The 19,565-nt window shown below is 39.9% G+C and overlaps 1 protein-coding gene across 1 annotated transcript in view; it reads left to right on the forward strand.

Annotated features, from left to right (window-relative positions):
• KCNH5 (potassium voltage-gated channel subfamily H member 5) overlaps positions 1 to 19,565 on the forward strand; it is a 160,206-nt gene that overhangs the window by 41,431 nt on the left and 99,210 nt on the right. The window contains exons 5-6 of the mRNA XM_055717136.1: positions 1,219 to 1,334; positions 5,113 to 5,505. Coding sequence (XP_055573111.1) covers positions 1,219 to 1,334; positions 5,113 to 5,505 — 509 coding nt within the window. The remainder of the gene's footprint in view (positions 1 to 1,218; positions 1,335 to 5,112; positions 5,506 to 19,565) is intronic.

Consider the following 19,565-nt stretch of genomic DNA (forward strand, 5'->3'; position numbering starts at 1 on the left):
GTCTTGTCTGTTCTCTGCTCTTCATTTTATCTAATCCTGGGCTTCCCTTAACTTTTCAAGTCCCTGACATCGTTTCTCAGATTTGATGTTTCCCCCAGTTTTCACCTACTTAGCATTCAAGTTAAATAAAAGTAAAACCTTCTCCTGAACCCATTTCCTGTCCATAACTTGTTTGATATTCTGTACACAGCTGTGTAGTAAAATACCAGGTTATACCTGGCTAACCTGAATGTTGAACATCTCCTTCAGTGTTCTTGGGGAGGCAGTTCCTTCCTGTGGATACTTGGATTTTCAGTTTTCCTGCTTAACACTGAGGTGCTACACTGCTTGAACCCCTGGCATTTTCTTTGCTACTGCTGATTTACCTCATCAGTTGACATATCCACGCCAGCTGTCACATTTGGGTGTTTTTCCAGCAGGATTGACTTGACATGTTCTCGGGTTGGTGCTGCTGTCAGTAACAAACTCTGATTACTCCTTTCTGAATGCTGCAGAAAAAAATTCCCCAGGGGTGGCCCAGTGTGTGGGTCTCAAGCTACCATTAAGGCAGCTGTTTATCATTAGTTTAGCAGCTAAATGTATTTCTTAATGCCATTTAAAATCTAGTGCTAAATCTCTTTAAAGTCTTTTTTTTTTTTTTTTTTTTTTTGTCTGAAGCATTGCTGTTGCTGTAGCCCTGAATTTCACTGATTTTTTTTTTTTTTAATAGTTTTTTTTCAAAGTTTTAGTTTTATCCCTGAAGACCTGTTGGGGCAGGAAACAGTAAAGACTTGAGGATCAGACTTTTGGGGCTGCTCCAGTGGCCCTGAGTCAGCAGGAACCTTTCTGGATGTGGGGAGGATTTTATTTCAACAGGATTTGCAGACTAGGGAAGCCTTTGCATTGACTTCAGTGGCTTAGAATTAGATTTCAGCAGCACAGTAACTCCCCAGAAGGGTGAAAGCACAATGTGATCCCTCTAACACAATGTCTCCAAAAGGCAGAAGAAAGAACAAGCCAGAGCATTGTGATTTTACTCAGATTTACTCGTGGTTGCCTTGAAGCAGCAATATTTTTCCTCTTTCGCAAGGTCTTTAAGCTTGGAGCCTGAAGCTGTGCTGTGCAGCAATTTAGAGAAACTATTCAAGTCTGAGACTTGGTATCGGGAACATGAAAGGAGATTTACTGGCGATGAATGAGCTCCGAGTACTTTTGACATGATTTTCTTCTTTCCCACAGGTTGGACAAAGTTTGCTCGGTTGACGCGGGCCCTGACGAACAGTCGGAGTGTGCTGCAGCAGCTGACGCCGATGAACAAGGCTGAGGTGGTGCACAAACACTCCCGGTTAGCCGAAGTAAGTGGGGCAGACGCCAGCCTGCTTCCTTCATAAGGCAGGAAGAGACATAGGGAAAAACCCCATGCTAATTCTCATTAATAAATAATATTTTTAGAGGAAAATATTTCCCAACTCTCATTTTCCCAACCTCTCCTCTGTTTATCCTGAAGCAGCAGTGTGTGCTAAGCCCACGCTTCTGGGGCAGGCCATGCTCTTTCAGTCATGAAAACAGTCTCCATGGGTCAGTTTTACTTACGTGGCCCTGTTTCTGTGCATGCAGTTCTGTTTGCTGGTTGTTGCTTAACTTGGAGTGCAGAGTGTGCTCCTTTACATGCTGTCTCACAGCAACACGGAACCAGATTGATGTCCTTGATTCCTGTGGATGGTCACTTACTCTCCCAGGGAAATGGGATTGTTTGAGAAACCTCTTTGGAAGCATCCATGTCTGGGTACCTGGGGTTGTACAGCCACGCTGACTACATATACACCTTTATCTTTACTTTCTTGTATAGTCGTTCCTGCAGTATTTTGCTCCTCATTTTTTTCTTCAGAACTGATGAAATGAACTCTTTGGCAGGTTGCAAACATCTCCTTAACAGTGCAGATGGTGCAACAAGTGAATGCCTTCAGGTTAACTGATGAAACAAAGGTACTGCTTTTGTCGTCATGTCCATCGGTAATGAAAAATATCCAGATCAAAATTATATGGTCAAAATACATGGGCTACTGAATTACAGCCCTACCACCTTCTGCCAGAGAGCTTGTCCTGTGTTCAATGCTAAGAACTGGTAGCAGCTTTAAATGTGTTTGGTTTTTGTTGTGGGGTTTGTTTTATTTTTTTCATTCCCCTTCTGGTTTTCGTGGACTTTGATAATAAAACCTCTACTTAAATTAAAATCAGAATGGAAACCCACAGCTTTCAGGTGTCAGCTCTGTGATGTTTTCCTTTAAATTATCCCATACCAATAGCTTGAATGACTGATAAGTTTCTCTTACATGTTGCTTTTCTGATTCATGACATTTCAGTGTTCGTAAATCCATTGATATCCATTATTGGTTTAGTCTAGAGAACAAAACACGGGAGAAGATATGGTAGCAATATTCAAATAAGTCTTAAAGCAGTTGCATAGGATGAGGGAGGAAATTGTTCATGAGGACCACTATAGCTAGAGAAAAAGTAATGGCATTAAGTCACAGCGAGGAAAGTTTAGATCAGGCAGTAAGGAAAGCTCATGTAAGAGAGCAGGTTGTCTCGGGAACAGGTTGCTTGGTGGGTGTGCAGTCCCCTCTCTTACAAGTTGTTTAGAGCTGTAGAGTGCTGTCAGAGTGCAGGCACGCCATTGTTGTACAGGCCCCGTTTTCAGTATTCCTGTGTCTGTGGAGGAGTGTTATTGTCACAGCTCATCCCTTGCAGAAAATACCGCCCACCTTTATCAGGCTTAGCAGTTATTGGCCATTTTTGTTAGTTGCATACAGGAATAATTCAGAGAGTCTGTGATGAATGCAGCTAACAAGATACTGTGTATTCTTTAGTGGTTTAAAATTAAAAATTCATGCAGCATGAAAGAAATAATCATTATAGTTCAGTGGTCTCCACAGCCACTTGCCACCCACTCACCATGTCAAACTCAGCATGATATTATGTTAAGAATAATAATTATGCTTTTACAGTATCATGGGAGCTCCTAAGCACTCCACAACTAGAGGCATAGGGAACTATCAAGCATATGTTCATTGCATTCGGCTCGAGCCCTCAGTAGCTATTATTCCAGCTATAGTGAGTCTGTTTCCAGCTTCTGCCCCAGTGAACAAGGCAGGGAACAAGTATGTCTGGAGAAACCAAGGAGAGAAGTCCCAGTACTGTTTCGTTATGACAGAAAGTGTTGACCACAGATGAGTCCAGAGAGATAACTGGAGATAATGACCAGCTTATAAGTCAAAGCCAAAATGGTGTGTTAAGTGCAGGGGACAATTTTGACATTAAAAGAAGTTTCATGGATTTGCACAAAGGCTGCTGTGAAAAAATGACTGGTTTGATCATTGCTTTTATTCCAGGGGAGGACCTGTGGATCCACCAGGACATTCAGTGTGCCACAGTGGCCAGCTGAACCTTGCCTGCTGGCCCATTACAGGCATGCTGTTAGCAAGTCTTGTCCTGGTCACTGAGGAAGGGACACTTGGAGCCTCATACTTTTATGAGTCTCACCAGGGGTTTGGCATCTGTGAGGGTCTCTAGAGTGCCATTGGGACCACACAACTCGGTGTGCCTTGCTCTTCAGCTGGAGCTCAACACATGGCTTTTTGTTACACCAAAGCTGGTGTGATATGAGGCTGTAGGCAAAGGGAGCAGCCATGGTCTCCTGGAGGTCTCTGCTGCACTCTCACTGCTGCCTGTGTTGGGGGTCTAGTGGTTTTTTGGCTACAGGATAAATTTGTGCAACTCAGCTGACTTCATAGAAAACAAATGACTAACTAATGTAACAGTAGGTTAGTTTTTCATCATATTGGTTTTAACTGACTTTCCTCACAGAACAAAATTGCTAAATGTGACCTTAGGGAGGGTGGGAATAGGTAGGCAGAAGCAGGTTTGCATCCTATCAGATCACAGTCTGACATTGGGCCAGATTAGACATGTTGGGAAGCCACATCCTCCAACACAGAATAAGGCAGGCTGCTGTTGTTGTCCCTTGGTGATTTTTGAGGAACAGATTTTGAGTAGAGCTGACTTTTGCTGTCTAATCTCAGTAACGGCTTTCTCATCTTAAAAATAAGACTGCAAAGAATTAATGGAAAATCTCTATCTGTGGTATTCATACTCTTAGTTGTTGTGCTGTTTATTCAGAGCCATTCATTCCTCTTCACTGAGGAAACATCCTGCATTTGATAGTTTTTACGCGTATAGGACTGCCATACACAATCCAACTGTCCCTGCAAAGATGGTGCATCAGGTGTAGGGCTGAAATGAGTTTAAAAATTGCTGGGATTGTATGTTTTATCCCATACAGACTTGAGATCTCCAAATGTAAAAAGTGTTACTAGTTCCAAAATAGACATGAATCTTTCAGTTGTCAGTGCAATATATTGTCATGTTGTGTGTTCCTTTGTGCTTTTGTTTCTTGTGTTGGACTGAGACAAGAGGTAATTAGATTATCTGGGGGGAGGAATGTCTTAAGCAAATTTGGCTTGGTTCCTTTGCAATGTTTCTAGTTTCACTTTTTACAAAAGTCCATGTGCAGGAGGTTATAGTCATATGCAAAAAAGAAAAGTAATTAGGAGAAATAAAAGAGAACCTACTAGCAATGCTGAGCTTGTAAAAGCAAAAACTCTTTGAAGGAGGTGAGAAGGAAGCATGATATTGCCAGGGTGTTAGGGCAGAAATTGTGCGCGCAATGCTTTGTTTTAGGAGGTGGTGAGCCAACAAGGCTGAAGTCTGATTTACCTTTGATAGGGTATTTTTCTGGCTCAACAGTGGTTTAAAAAAGGGGTCAGGCATGAAGAGTTAGTCTTGTAACACTTCAAGATATGAAGGAATACTTGTGTGTATAACTGCAGAGCATAAGCTGTTGTGTCAGTTTCTCCTCAGTCCGTCAGCAAAGACCTTAGATGCTATGCTGTTCCCATTCATCAAGTGGCAGCTGCCTCCATAGATTCTTAATACATCAGATAATTTAGAAACTGCAGGTTGAATTGCAGTGTTCAATGAACACAGTCCTGTCTTTATGCTGTTCCTTACAGAAATCCCCTTATTGGATCATATTCATTAAAACCAGTAACTTTTGCTTTCTGTCTTTTATAGGTTCTTCAGCTGGGATCTGATATTCTTCCTCAGTACAAGCAAGAAGCTCCAAAGACTCCACCACACATTATACTGCATTATTGTGCTTTTAAGACCACTTGGGACTGGGTCATCTTAATTCTAACCTTCTACACAGCAATTATGGTTCCATATAATGTCTCCTTCAAGACAAAACAGAACAACATTGCCTGGCTTGTGCTGGACAGCGTCGTGGATGTTATTTTTCTGGTTGACATTGTTTTGAACTTTCATACGACCTTTGTTGGCCCTGGCGGAGAGGTTATATCTGATCCTAAACTCATAAGGATGAACTACCTGAAAACATGGTTTGTGATTGATCTTCTGTCCTGTTTACCATATGACATCATCAATGCCTTTGAGAATGTGGATGAGGTAAGTGATTGCAGTCCACCTCAAAAGACTTGTTTTAATTAGGAGTTAATTTAGGTGCATGCTCCCAGGCATCTGACAGCAATAAGAAGCAACTGAAGCTCTGTGCAAATATGGAGGGGTGGCCTTAAGCTGCTGGATTTTACCTACGGGGCACTCCTGTGTCGGAGAAGAGGTATCTTAAGATTTGGGTACCATGTGTGGATGTGTGCATTAATAGATGTGGGGTTTGGAATCGCTTTTCATGCAAAAGTGTTGTTGTACATCCATATCCAAATAGGCTGGAGCAGTTGAGATGTCCCCCTGCCACAGCCTCCTTTTTAAGCTCATAGCCAGTGATTGCCCTTGAGCAGTCCTAATCCATTGCAGGGCAATCTAATACAGCTTAATGTAAATAATCAAAACTCTGTATCTGCTCTGACTGAAGCTGGTGGCAAGTTTGCCACTGACTTACGTGGAAATACAGAATGTCTCTGAATGAGAATTTTTAAAATCCTGCCCTAGAATTCTTGAACCATGCTGTAATTTTTTTTTGTGATGTCTTTTTAAATATCTGATTGAGAGGGAGGTTTATCTCTTTCTTTCTTTCTTTTTTTTAAACAGTTCTTGATCTACTGTTGGAATTTTAGAAAAACTGTAGAAACTGATTGAGGAGAGAAGACATAAATGTCTTGAATGGAAACTAAATTAAAGCTTTTTAACTGCTAAATGTATTAACATTTATGAAATTGAGTTTGTAGCCTAAGATAATAGAGAAAACAAGCAATAGCTACAACATAATGCATGCACAAGTCAGCGTAGAGAAAATTCATTATTAAACTGCAACTATAATGCCATTAGGACTTGTTTTAATTTTTCTTTAGGGCCGTAAAGAGATGAAAAAGCCTCTGTTCATTTTTTGACATTTCAACAGCTTTCTCTTAGAACACCATTGAGTAGTGTTGTTTGGTTTTTTTAATTCTCAAATTCTGCAGTTCTGTATCCTCACTATATAAAATCTACGTTCTTATTTTTTAGTGCAGACTTTGTAGAGCTCCTTTAAAATTCCATCCCTGTCTCTTTGCTGAGTACCATCTTTTGACATTGTTCCACTTTATTTATAGCAAATACGACAGAAGTGATAATACTTGCAGCTTAAATTCAAGATCATCTGAGGGCTCCCCATCTGAAAGCAGGTTGTATAGTCAGGGTGTGTAAGGAGGTGCTATTATCAAGGTTGTAAATATAATACAGCTTTATAAAATAGCCAATTTCAGACTGAGAAACCTGATTTTTATAGAAGTGCAATGTTCTTTCCAGATTTTTGTGCTTTAATATGTAAAACAAACAGAAAATTTCTGTACCCAAGCAGTACAGATTTAGATGACGAGCTTAACCTCTTTCTCTAACATATAGATGGAAAATAAACAAGCTATCTGTAATATTTGTGACAGTGAAGGGGATCATTGGCATAGTGCACTATAATTGAGGCATGCTTAAAGTGGCAAACTTTAACCAAAATGTAATAAAAACAGCAAGGTATCATGAGCTCCAGTGATCCTGGAGCTGCTGTCATTTACCTTCAAACATATGAAATATCGACTCCTTTTTAAGAGAACAGATAGTAACATTTATTTCTCATGAAATGGGGTGTTATGGCCCTGGAGCCTCCAGCAGACACTGGAGTATTGTAACTGCTTATGTACTAGCATGCAAAGCCCTCCACCTCCAGTTTCCCCTAGTACCTGAAAATAATTGAAGGGATTATGAAAACAGGTATGTAAACAGTCAGTTTTTTCTTCTTGGGTTAACATTTTGCCTTTTTTCTGTCTTCCAGTGGAGATTTGTGTCTGTGTGTGTGCGTGTCTGTGTGTGTGCGAGAGACAATGTCTTCCTTTGTGACATTTAAGTCTTCTGAGGCGGTCAGTGTGTTCTGGGTGGTTGTAGTTACCAATGCTCTTTATCTTCATTTGACTTTTAGCATTTATTTTAACTGGCTTTTCTTTTCTGGGGTTTAACTTTCTCGCTCACTAGCAGCAGTGAGCTCAAACACTGTTCATAGATAAAGAATAACTAAATCAATAAGCTTAATTTGGAAGAAATAATCTGATTGATTAAAAGGAGAGTGTTTCTCATTAGAAGGTGAGTGTTTCCTCCTTAGGACAAGTAGGAGAGAGCAGAGTTCTTTTAGCTCTTGATTCTGGTAGGTTTTAGTTCTTTATCTTGGCCCGTGGTGTTGGATGAGGGCATTTGTCTTTAGCATTAAAGAAGGTGATTGTGGCACTTCGGTGAAAGTTAACTGAAAATCAGAGCTTAGTGGTATAGACCTTGTGGGCAGAGTCCTGGTGCTCTCTGTGGTCTTGGTATGGTGGCAAAGGATGGACCTAAATCAGAGTGATTAGCCCTAAAAGCCAGCTGAGTAAAAGGTGGCTTTCCAAACTTCCCTCGTGTGTCCCACCTCCATCCTCCTTTTTCCACATAAAGCATCAGATGCAGTTTTGTTAGTTGATACAGGACTAGGTGGGGAGGACATCACTGCAGGCCGTTTCTTTTCCTCCTTATGGGCAGGTTTCTCACACATAAGGAAGGATAAAGCCAAGGAACTTTAAGGTTTGTGTCTCTGTTGTATATGTACATTACTATACGTGATAAAGGTGCTTGGAGGTTCTCATGCACAGGCTGCTGAGTCTTTGTATGAGATGCCTTATGCAGGTGAGTGCTGTTTATAATGTCAGAATTAAGGACATAATTGAAAGATTTTTAAAAAAGGAGTTTGAAGAAAGGAAATGTGAGTTTTGTTACTGAGGATTGGAGTTCTTCAAAGGCAGTTAGTTTTGGCTGGAGTAGGAACAGTGTCCTTTCCATCACGGAAAACATTAGGCCAAGGCTGCAGTGTTGTGAAATTCCCACCTGAGGGAAACATGACTGCAAATCAAAGTTATGTTGTTATTGAGAGGATGTAAAGCCTTAACAGAAGGATATGATGAAAATAATTATGACACAAATTGAGAATTTGGGGGGATTAAAATGGTTTGAGGCAGAATTAGAAGTGTAGTTTTCCATGCTTGGAGTTACAGAGCCAGGTTCTTTCAGTCTGCTCAGGGAGGTTTGGGTGTATGACAAGGAGGGGAAAGGTAAGATAATGAGAGAGAGAGAGAGAGAGAGATACCTTGCACAGCACAGAGTGATCTAAATTGATGTGATGGATGAGGAATTAAGTGTGTAAGTGGTACTGAAAGGGTAGGAAAACAAGGTAAAATAGGCTGGAGAAAAATGAGCTGAGAGGAAAGTGGAATCCTTAGTGAGATACGTACTTTATTTAAGAAAATTGGTAGGGTGATAGTCCCAGAAATCAGAAAAATACCTGGCATCTTTTCTAATTGGGAAACATTATTTGCACTGAAATACATCCTAGTTAAACCAAAGCCATATTGAAAACCTTTCATATGTAGTAGTGTGAGAAAGGACACTGTAAAACATACTGAGGAATCTAGCCAGTTTTTAAGGTATGAACCAGAATGGAGGATGTGTGCTCAGAGTCTCTGAAACTAGGCTGTTTTTTAAAATATTTTTTTAAAAGTAAAAAAGTTCTCTGAAACTTCAGATTTAGTCCAAAAGTGCATGTCTGCCTCTTCTTTTAAATTAAAAGAAAAAAATAAACAACAAAAAAAAGGAGTTTGGAGTAATGGGGAATATGGTGTTTGGATCCAAAGATGATCAGAGTGGTGTGTGTTGGAAGGAGCCTTAAAGATCATCTAGTTCCACCCCCCTGCCGTGAGCAGGGACACCTTCCTCTAGACCAGGTTGCTCAAACCCCGTCCATTCTGGTCACACGAAGTTGCTATCATTATTAGGCTGTGAAGTACGTAGCGACTGAAAGTTCGATTTTTGTCTTGGCGTTACCTGTCACTTGTGATTCTCATTTTTTTCCCCTGAGTACTTTGGCTGTATGTATCAACTCTTCCATTGGTGTATGCACCATCACTTATGTTTCTAAAATCTAAGCCCCTGCTTTTGAAGCTAGATAATTATGTTACCTTGAGGCTTAACCTAGATATGGTTCCACCTACTAGAGAGATGTAAATATCCAATAACTGTCAGTCTGGGCTACCAAAAGGTTGTTTATGGAATGGGTAACCATCAATTCCATACAAGTCAAATTATCAGTCACACTGCAGATAGTCAGCAGATGGGTTTACCGTGTGCCTGAGGATGCTGATCCCATTTGTTGTTCAGATACGATCAAACCATGCTACAGCTCCCTTTGGGACCAGATGGATTTATATCCCAGGGAAACCAGGATGTTGTGCAGGTGCTTGGCTCTTGTCCCCACATGGACCCATGCAGCTGGGAGAGTACCTGGAGCTGGCAGGCCCTCAGGTACTCACACTCAGATACACGCAAGCTAATACAGTGCTGCTGAGGGCTGCATTTGAGCCTTTGTAAATTAGTATATAGAATAAATACGCCCAAAGCTACTAGGTGAATGGACAAGCTTTTTGTCAAATGGAAAATGCTTCCCCAAATGAATTGTTAAATACAGCTGAAAAAGCCTCCTTTGCTGTTTGGAAAAATATTGGTGTCTCTATTTATGTATTTATTAACTTATTTATTTATTTTCTGGGAATTTTCATTGAGATTCATGAATTTCTGCATTTGTAATGAAACAAAACATAGAGGCTTGATCTCATCTCTGCCAGAAACGTGGCTCTAAAATGACATGGCACATGTTGTGAAGAATGGGACCAGATGTCAGGATAATACATACAGATAGTCAAATCGATGGCTTTCAAATGGGTTGTATAAAAGATCATCCTTTCTGCAAAAATTAGTTTTCATGAGCCAATGGCTGGAATTGAAAGCAGACAAATTTAAACGACCTAAAACTCTGAAGTTCTATGTCTATTGTTTAATAATGTAAGACTGCATGACCCAATGGCCTTTAAAATTTAGTGATCTGTGCAGGACATACTAGGGCATGGAATCCTTGTAATCGTAATCTTCTTTTAATTACTATTATTGATCTATTTCAGCGGTGGCAGAAATTTCTTTTTGTCACTGCAATTAATAGCAACTAAAATAGCAATATCTGTAAATTGAAAGCAAATAAAAGCTGAGAAAAACTATTTTAGCCATATTCACATCTGCAGGGCTTTACTGCTAACGTTCCCTTTTCAGGAGATATTTGAAGAAGGGTTTATGGACCCCATTCTGAGTGGCATATTCAAGGTGAAAATATAACTGTGTGTTTCAGCATGCGGTTTTGGCTTTGAAACAGTCTATGGCTAGCTACCCTTCTTAAATCTAGGTGGCTGACATGAAGAAAATAATTCCCAGGACTAAATCCCTGCTGCAGCCAAGTGTTAAACTATGATGAAAACTCCTAGCAACGTAACGACAAGACGCGCTAAGCCTGGGACCTGGCATTTTCCCCTTTGTTATGCAGTCAGAAGGCAATTAAATATGAAGAATACTGTCATCCTGCTGGAGTGTGTGGAAAGCCACAATATAATAATACCATATAATAATAATTCCAAATATAAATATATCCACCTTAGGCATATATTACGTAGGTGGTCAGCTATAATTCACCCCTGTCACTTCTTCATCCCTGTCAGCCCTTTTGTACTTAGTTGCAGAATTGCACCACGTCTCTTTAGCCTTTATTCAAGCTAAGGTTTTATTCAAGTTCTGCCACTGTTTAATTACCATTATTTTTTTAATGCTATACAAAGTCTGGGATATTTCTGCAGGTTCCCCTGTGGAGACACATGGATGTCATCTTGATGTGAGGGGCAACTTGTGAAAGGAAGGATCTGAACTGGAGTTGATGGAGGGGAGGGGGAGTGGGGATGGGAGGGAGGGCAGACAGGGTTGTCCCACAAGATGGGTGTGACCTGGTAGCCTCATGGTGCACCGCTCTGATGTGGATTACGGCATACTGAACTTTAATTATATCTCAGTGGACTTCCCCCCCCCCCCCCCCCCCCCCCTTTTTTTTTTATGTGTTGTATATGTTACTGGGAAGCAGATGTTGGGTACAAGCCATGTAAATCAGATCTTCAGTCAGAGCTGTATTAAGTGATACAGAGTCCAATTGGGGCAAATTGTGTATGGAGTACTTTCAAGGGAAGCTTTGAGTCCTGCGTGATCCCTTTTCTTACAAAAGAGGCGAAGCAAATGAAATAATCCGGTCAGATACTCACTGAAATAATGCTGATGGGAATAGCACAAATCCATATTACTGAGATTGCTGTGCACAGCCGTCAATGGGAGGAAAAGAGTCGCAGGCTTAGGGACTGGCAATTACTCTGCACAAAATGGAGAAACTAACTGCATGGCTAATATCAGAATTAGCAAAGTTTTGCTAGCAAGACAGCCTTGTATCTTGGTGTGAGTCTTATTGTGTGTTACGTCTACCCCTTGGCGGCAGGCTTATGTGTAGTTCCAGAAGTACCTGCAGGACCATTGCAGCTCAGGTTACTCTCTCCAGATACTTTTTCTTTTCCCTTTTTTTTTTTTTTTTTTAATTCCTATATTGGCATAGAAAATTGGTTTGTTGCTGGCATTAAACTATCAGCTAAGTTCCGCATCCTGCTCAAAAGCTGTCCCAACCAATGTGACACACCTTCTCCCTCCCATTTCATCCTCTGTCTGCCTTCCCTAAGTAAGTGAAAATTATCAGATTTCATGATATCATCCTCTTTTTTTTTTCTTTTTTTTTTTTTCACCCAGCTGAGCACATGGACACAGTAACAAATAAATAGTGCAAAGATGCCACATCCCCCTTAACTTGAATCTGGAAGAAATATTTTGAAATTGCCCTTCTTTTTATAACCTCAGTTATTCAATGTTTGAAATGTATTGCATTGTATAGTTATACCATAAACAACTCACTAGAAGTTTATTTATAATATTATAGCTTATTGACATTTGTGTTAGGGGGAAAAGTATGAAAAGCTCACCCATCCTTCTGGAAAAAATAAATCTCAAGCGATAAATTTAGAGGTGCTTTCAGAGGCTGCATGAGAAAACCTACTTACTTTCATTTTGCTGTGAGGACTCAATTTTGCACTCACTGCGGTCACTACTCCCATTGGTGCCAGTGGTGCAAGGTCAAATATTAGATGGACTCTGCTTGTATCTGGACCCAGGATCTAGACAGCTTGTGCAAAAGCAAATCCCCTTACTCTCATGTGGTTTTGCAAAATTGAATGCAATCCTAAATTCGGTTCTTACAGCGATGATAAATCAGAAATGTTGCTTTTTTATTTTTTTAATTATAGTGTTTTGATTTGTAACTATGCAATTTTATTACATTAATTGTTTATCTAAAAAGAAGGGTTTCTGAGATATGTTGGCAGATTAATTTTAACATTAACTCCAGTAAAGAAGCATTTAAGGAGCTAACCAGGGATTTTAGAGCTAAGCTCTATTTAAGTAGCTAAGCTCAAAAATTTATTTTGGGAATGATTTGCTGGTTAAATTTCAGACAGCCTATAAGTCCTCCTGGATACTCCTCCAGCACTCCTGTACTGTACGGAATAGTACCTTCTGGGTATGTGCCTGCAGCTTACCGGCTCTTGTTGGCAAGACTCACCATTTCAGTTGTTCCCAAAATCTGTAGGCACTTTGTTTTCTTTTACTTTGTGTACCATCATGTAACAACTGCTCTGTGAAGATTACTCAAGGTTTACAAAAATGGTGGCTTTTTCACTGCTTCAGTACCAAATGCTGTGCTGTATCTTAACTTCACAAATCAGTTAAGTGATTTGTTTGGGTCAATTATTTTTTTTAATATATAATTACTGCTGGTGAGGGAAAGGTAATGGAATTTTTGCCCATGCTTCTTTAAATAAAGTATATGGACTACATTTCAAGCTGTACTAAGCATGGGATTCATCTAACGAAACACAGGGCCAGGCATGGTCCACAAGGAGATGCAGGCACATTCAGGGTCTGGCTCCTCATGTTCTAAGGTGCACCTTCAAAACAGGTCTGAGTCGTCACCCTGCCCTAAAATGCCTGTTTCTCACCACTGACTGTAACGACACACTAGTGCGACTAGCTCAGCTGCAGACTCCTCCGTGGTATAGTTTAGGCTGAGGTGACATGCATCCTCCCTTTGAGAGTGTATTTGCCTCACTTTGACTTTTCAAAGGATAAAAACAAAAGCAGAAAAATACTATAGGGGTAAAACTCACAGGGACCTTTTGAGTCACTGAGCCATTGGCTTTCATGGGCAGGTTCATCGTATCACTCTTCCCATAAATGGTCAAAATCCACTTTAACACATGGTGTCTGCAAGTCTGCCTTAATTTGCGGTCTGTGCATTTGTTCCTGCGCTGACCTTCTTGGTTAAATACTACTTTTCCTTCCCTCATGTTTATCTCCTCAATGTGCTTCAAAAGAACAGTCATCCCCCCCTCCCCCTGCATAAACATGCCTGTTTTCCTTTCCTTAATCTAGGAAAACTGATCATGTCTAGAAACCTCATTTATGCAATTTTATGAACATTTTCTTGGCCATTCCAGCTGCCTCTCTCTGTGTGGAGTTAAGTTTAAGTACATCTGTTTAACACAGAGCTGTACGTATTACTCCAGGCGAGAATTCATCTTTGCTTTGTAATTGGGGTTTGGCTTTTCCTCTTGATGTTGGAAACACTCAACTCATCCGTCCTGAAACTGGATTAACCTCTACTGTGAGTGCAACCCACTGATTGCTCTGAGTCACTGTGGGATTAACCCATATTCCCAAATATTTATTTTTCTCGGTCATCTTCAGCTAAAGATCATTGTAGTTGTAGACATTTTTGTTAATTTGCCCTGTAATGGGTGCCTTGAGACTGCCTTGTTAAGCTTTATCACATTTTCCTTTATTCCCACTCAGTTATTCTTTGCACTGACAGTGTGTTCCAAAGGTGTGCCATCAGTAGATTTTGTGACAATATCATATTTCTGCTGCTTTCACTAAGAAACCGATGAAATCACCGAGAGTTGACACTTGTAACCCTTGCTAGGCTTCTTTTTAATGGTTTCCATTTTGCCATCCTTTTCACAAGTTCTTCAGTCACCTTACCATCCCAGTTGTGGTCCCTCAGTCACCTTACCATCCCAGTTGTGGTCCCTGCTTTCTCTGTGTTTCTTAATAATTTCACCCCTTACATTACTGAAATACTACTTATCTTTTGTTTAGAAAATGGGGTGAGTTGTCAGAGAAAGCTATCAGGAGAATTTGGCTAGTACCCAGCTAACCTAAGCTTAGCAAACCTATTGCTGCACTGATAGCATTTTGATTTATCTCAGTGTTTCTGATTACTCTTTCCCTTAACATTTGTTCAGGTAATGTATCTGTTTATTTCCTCCTTGATGCATTAGCTTTTCTGGAAAACATCAACATCATCATTGAAAACTAAAGCTAAGAATTAATTTAATTTTTCACCCAAGCCTGGATTATTTTTACTTTATTGCAGCTTGATCACTTACGTTCTTTTTTCATTTATGAATGTGAAAAATCTTTGGGTATTTGTTTTAATGTTCTTTACAAGGAAGAGTTCAGCCTGACATTTGGCAATTCTCACTTTATCCCTATTTTTATCCTCTAAGGTGTAGCTTTTTGTTGATCAACTTTTTTATTTCTTATATATTGTTAGTCCTCTGTTTCTGTTTTCTTCCTTGGGGTGATTATGTATGCGTTTATAACTGATGCCCAGCTTTACAAGTTTTCCCCCCTTCTTTGAGGTACAACCTTTGGATATTTCTTACCTTTTGAGATTCTGGGTGTCCTCTGTGTCCCGGTGTCTGACTCTCCTATCTTTCACAGTCCAGTTGTCTTCAGTTATTATTGTCTATAGTTCAATATATTATAATTAATAATTTACCAGCTCTTTCCCTTTTGAGATCAAGAACCCCAGTTCAGTTTACTTTGTGATTGTACATTTTTTTTATGAACTAATTCAGTTCCTTCTTTAAGCCAATGGGGACTTCTGTGAAACCCTGTCAGAACCAAGGGTAGTGTAGCATCACTTTCTGTGGAATAATTGGCTATTCAATGGAGAAACAAGTACACTATTGTATCTGCAGAAAATCTCAGCCTACTGTTATTAGTAAGATTTGTTCTCCAACCTCATATTGAGGAAGATGCCTCAGCTCCGTAATATCTGTCTCTGTAATAACACGATATGGGTTTGGATGCTGCCCAGATCTGGGCTATCCAGATTTCTAAGGATGGGTTTAATTTCTCCTTCCTTAAACTGTGTGATAGGCTTCAGCTTCTTTGTATTCAGTGGTGGGGGAGAGAGACAGGACAGTTCCAGGAGGTGATTCATCCCATCCCGGCTGTCTGAGATGCGCTGGCTGAATCACTCTTGATATGCCTCTCCCTTCACTCACCAGGGAGGGAAGCCGGACAATTCACATAGGCTGGTTGGCCGTAAGGTTGTGGCATTATGTGAGATGAATCCCACCCCAGGAGGGTGCTTGGAGCTCAGTCATGGTGTGGCTGTGGCTTCTGCCCGTGTGCTCGAGCTGAGCATATGTGAAACCGTTTTGCTGTGGCACAGAGATAAAGACCTCAGCCTGGGCTGCAAACGCCTCGGAGGATTTGATCATTTAATGACTAGTATTGCTGAATGCAGGTAATTGCTTGTGTCTAGCAACACTATGCATATGAGCTTAAATTTAGCTTAAGAAGGTCTGTATACGCAGCAGTCACACCTTTGACTGCAGTGGCAGCATCCCCTACAGCATTTCATAGAAAGGTACCCAGCTCAGGTTTTTGGCCACTCCATAAATTCTTCAAAACCACAATGTGCTTATCATGAAAACATAGTGAAAAGCTGTTCTTTTTTTTTTTTTTTTTCTCTGACCTTTTCTGAGACAGTGTTTCCTGTTAAATGATGCAGTACCGATCCCCATTTCCAGAGCCAGGAGGACTTCAGTTTTAGAACACATTTAAAATGCATGTTTCATATTTTTGTTGTGGTTGCGTATGTGCCCACAGCTAATAACAAAGAAATAAAAAATCATGGAGTGAAATCTAGTTGAAAAAATGCCTTGAGTTAAAAAAAACACCATTGTTCCCTAATAGGAAATAAAAAAAAAAGCGCATGAATTTACCATTTCATCATACTGGAATTTAGTTTTGAGGTTTAAGCAGATTTTAGTCTATTTAGATGGTAGATAATAATGGCTGGTTTTGTCCTTTAGTTTTCTAAACACTTATGGAATAATTTTTTACCACAGAAGAGACTTACTAGATTAGCAAGTAACCAGCTGATTAAATAGTTTTCGGCTTTTACAAAGACACAGCTCTGCTATTCTGCTCCTTTCATATAGAACAGACTCCTCTCTCTCCTTCCTGCTTTAGGAGGACGTCTTTGGCACTCATGCTAACTTGAATGATTTACTGCACTTGTTAACCTTCATTTTCCTTTGGTGACAATGTTCCCTTTATCCCCATTCATGTTTGGCTCTCAACGCCTGTATAACATAACTTTTAACAGCTTCCTCCTTCCTATTGCCTGGATTATTAGGGATTCATTAAGTGCCAGAGAACTTGGCTCCTGTGCTTGCTTGAGGTGCAGAGGTCTGTTCCCACAGCGTGTACTGCAATTGCTGGAAACAACTTTCTTGGTCTTGTGGTCAGGTAAGTTTAGCTAGATGCAGACACACTGTCTTTCATCCTGGAAGACCGAAGTTTGACAATGTGGTAACATCTGGGATCTGAACTGGCAATATTTGGGTAATGTTAATAGGAAGGAGGGGTCCCTGTGCATTTCAGACTGGGTGCCTCCACTATCAAACTGGATTTCCTTACTTGTGTATATCAAGGGAATTGGAGAACACAGACTTTGCAAGGCACTTGTGTCAATAAACTTGGGCTTTTTTTAATCATGAGTGGCTCATTTAATTCCAAAGTTGAACATCCATTCCTCAAAAATGTCTTTCTGGATAAATTTGACATTGTCTACATCCTTTGTGGTGGCTTCAGCTGTCTGCTAAGTAGAACCGGTGGTACAAAAAGGGCTGGTTCAGAGCTACTGCTTGTGTCCTCTCCTGATACAGTGGCCTTAGAAGTTACTGGGAAAGTCTCCAGTGGCTCACACTTGTAACACTTAAATTGATTGATACGTGTCAGATAGGAATTTGGTTCCAAATTTGACACGCAAAGTACAATTTGGAAGTAGGTGGTTTTTCAGGTAAAAGATTTCTACAGCTGAGATGGCTGAAGATGAGCAAGCTGAATGCCCTCATCTGATTAAGACATGATCAAATACGTTAGTGAAAACCTCAAGGGGCAGAATTGGATGGTTCCTAACATAACGAGATATTCTCAGTCAGAGAACACAGACCAGTAGATATTACAGTTGACCCAACTGACTGAATACAGCAACAGAGTGAAATGCTTCTCCCAGAAGGCTGGATCTTCAGCATAAAAAAAAGGCGTTATTTACGTGAGGCTAGTGCCAGACAGGATTGCATGCTCCATACAAGGTTTCTAATCACCTCTCTGTTCCTTGAGTGCTGAGGTTATGTTAGAGCAGATGCTCATCCTTTAGTAGAAAGGTTTCCAAAATACTCATTATGGAGCATAAATACAGTTAAAAGAAAAATGAAATTAAGGGCAGCCAGCAATCAGTTCAGCGTAGAACACTGGATTTCTTAACAGCCCAAACTTAATTCAAGGCAGTTAGTCTTTCACAGAATTTCCACCGAAGGGATTGTTTCTGAATCTTAAGAAAAGCTTTGAGTATTAACAATTGTGCATTTATTGTCAGGCATTTTTTTTTTTTTTTAAAGTATAAAGGTATCAGCTTGACTCAACACAGTACTTTAACAGTGCGATGTATCACATGTTCATTTAGTATATGCTTAATTACTCTTAGGTAGTGTTTTCTGGATTAGGCTTGTAAAGCTTTCAGTATTGTCTTTGTATTTTGCAAGATAATGCATGAAATGTGAATACTTCATAAATATGTCTCTGTTTTTTCGACCTTAAAGTAGTGGGTGGAGACTGCACTGACTTTAAGACTTACAGTGAAACTTACTTAAATGAATTACTCTTTGAAAAGATTACATTTCAATGTCAGCTAAAATGAAACGTTTCTCTTTGGTTTATACTTAAGAGATGTGATTGATATCTGTGCTTAGGGAAAAAAAAGATCACAGTGCAAAGTTTCTCCCAGACTTTGAAATATATGCTATATTTTTATATTAGTTGTGCCACTGCTAAACTGTCCATGGAACTTAGAGGGAAGATGTAATATCGATGAGCGATGGAGTGTCAGACAAACTCTCCTGATTAAGGGTTGACTCAGTTTGGGTTTGGGCAGTAGAAAGTGCAGTGTAGGCCTTGCCACTGGGATGAACTACTGGATGCAGAAATGGGACTCCCAAGTTTAAGTTCCAGGTCTTTAACTCCTTCCCTAGCCTTCATCTTGGGAATGAACAGTGACTGTTTAAGTAAAATGTGTATCTTCTTGACCAACACAATAGGACCTAATCCTACAAAAAAACCCCAGCTTTTTTCTGCCTCTGATTTCACAGCAAGTTGTAAACTTTCAGAACAGGGTTAATTCGCTGAAACAAACTGCGGATTTATTTAGTGAAATACACTATTAAACTACTCTATACTTTTCTTTTTTAATGTAGATACTGTTTCTGTGGGGTATGACTCTTATTTAGTAGTCCATTGTTCCCAGTCCATTGTGTAATGAATATTGTGAAGGACTTCCCAGTTTATTGGGCAAGTTGGCTGTTGGGATTGCCTCACAGATATATATCCCAAAGCAAGTAAGTACATATATGTCTAGGTGGAAATAAGAATGATAAGCTAGATCTGTGTCTTGTGTAAATGCAAAATACAGAAATCAAAATGGGAAAATTCCAATTCCCTCCATGGTATTAGTCATCATGAGAGCTTGAATGCAAATACAGAACTTCAATTTATTAAGGATTTGAGGATCTGAAACAAATTACAGCAGGATTTGAAAAGCATATAAGAACTCTGTCAAACATTATATCTAGAAATATCAGATGTATGTTACCCTTCAAACATTAGTTGTGAAAAGAAACAGAGGTGCA

Source organism: Falco cherrug, chromosome 7 (genome assembly GCF_023634085.1).
Source record: "Falco cherrug isolate bFalChe1 chromosome 7, bFalChe1.pri, whole genome shotgun sequence".
In the NCBI taxonomy this organism is placed as follows: Eukaryota; Metazoa; Chordata; class Aves; order Falconiformes; family Falconidae; genus Falco; species Falco cherrug.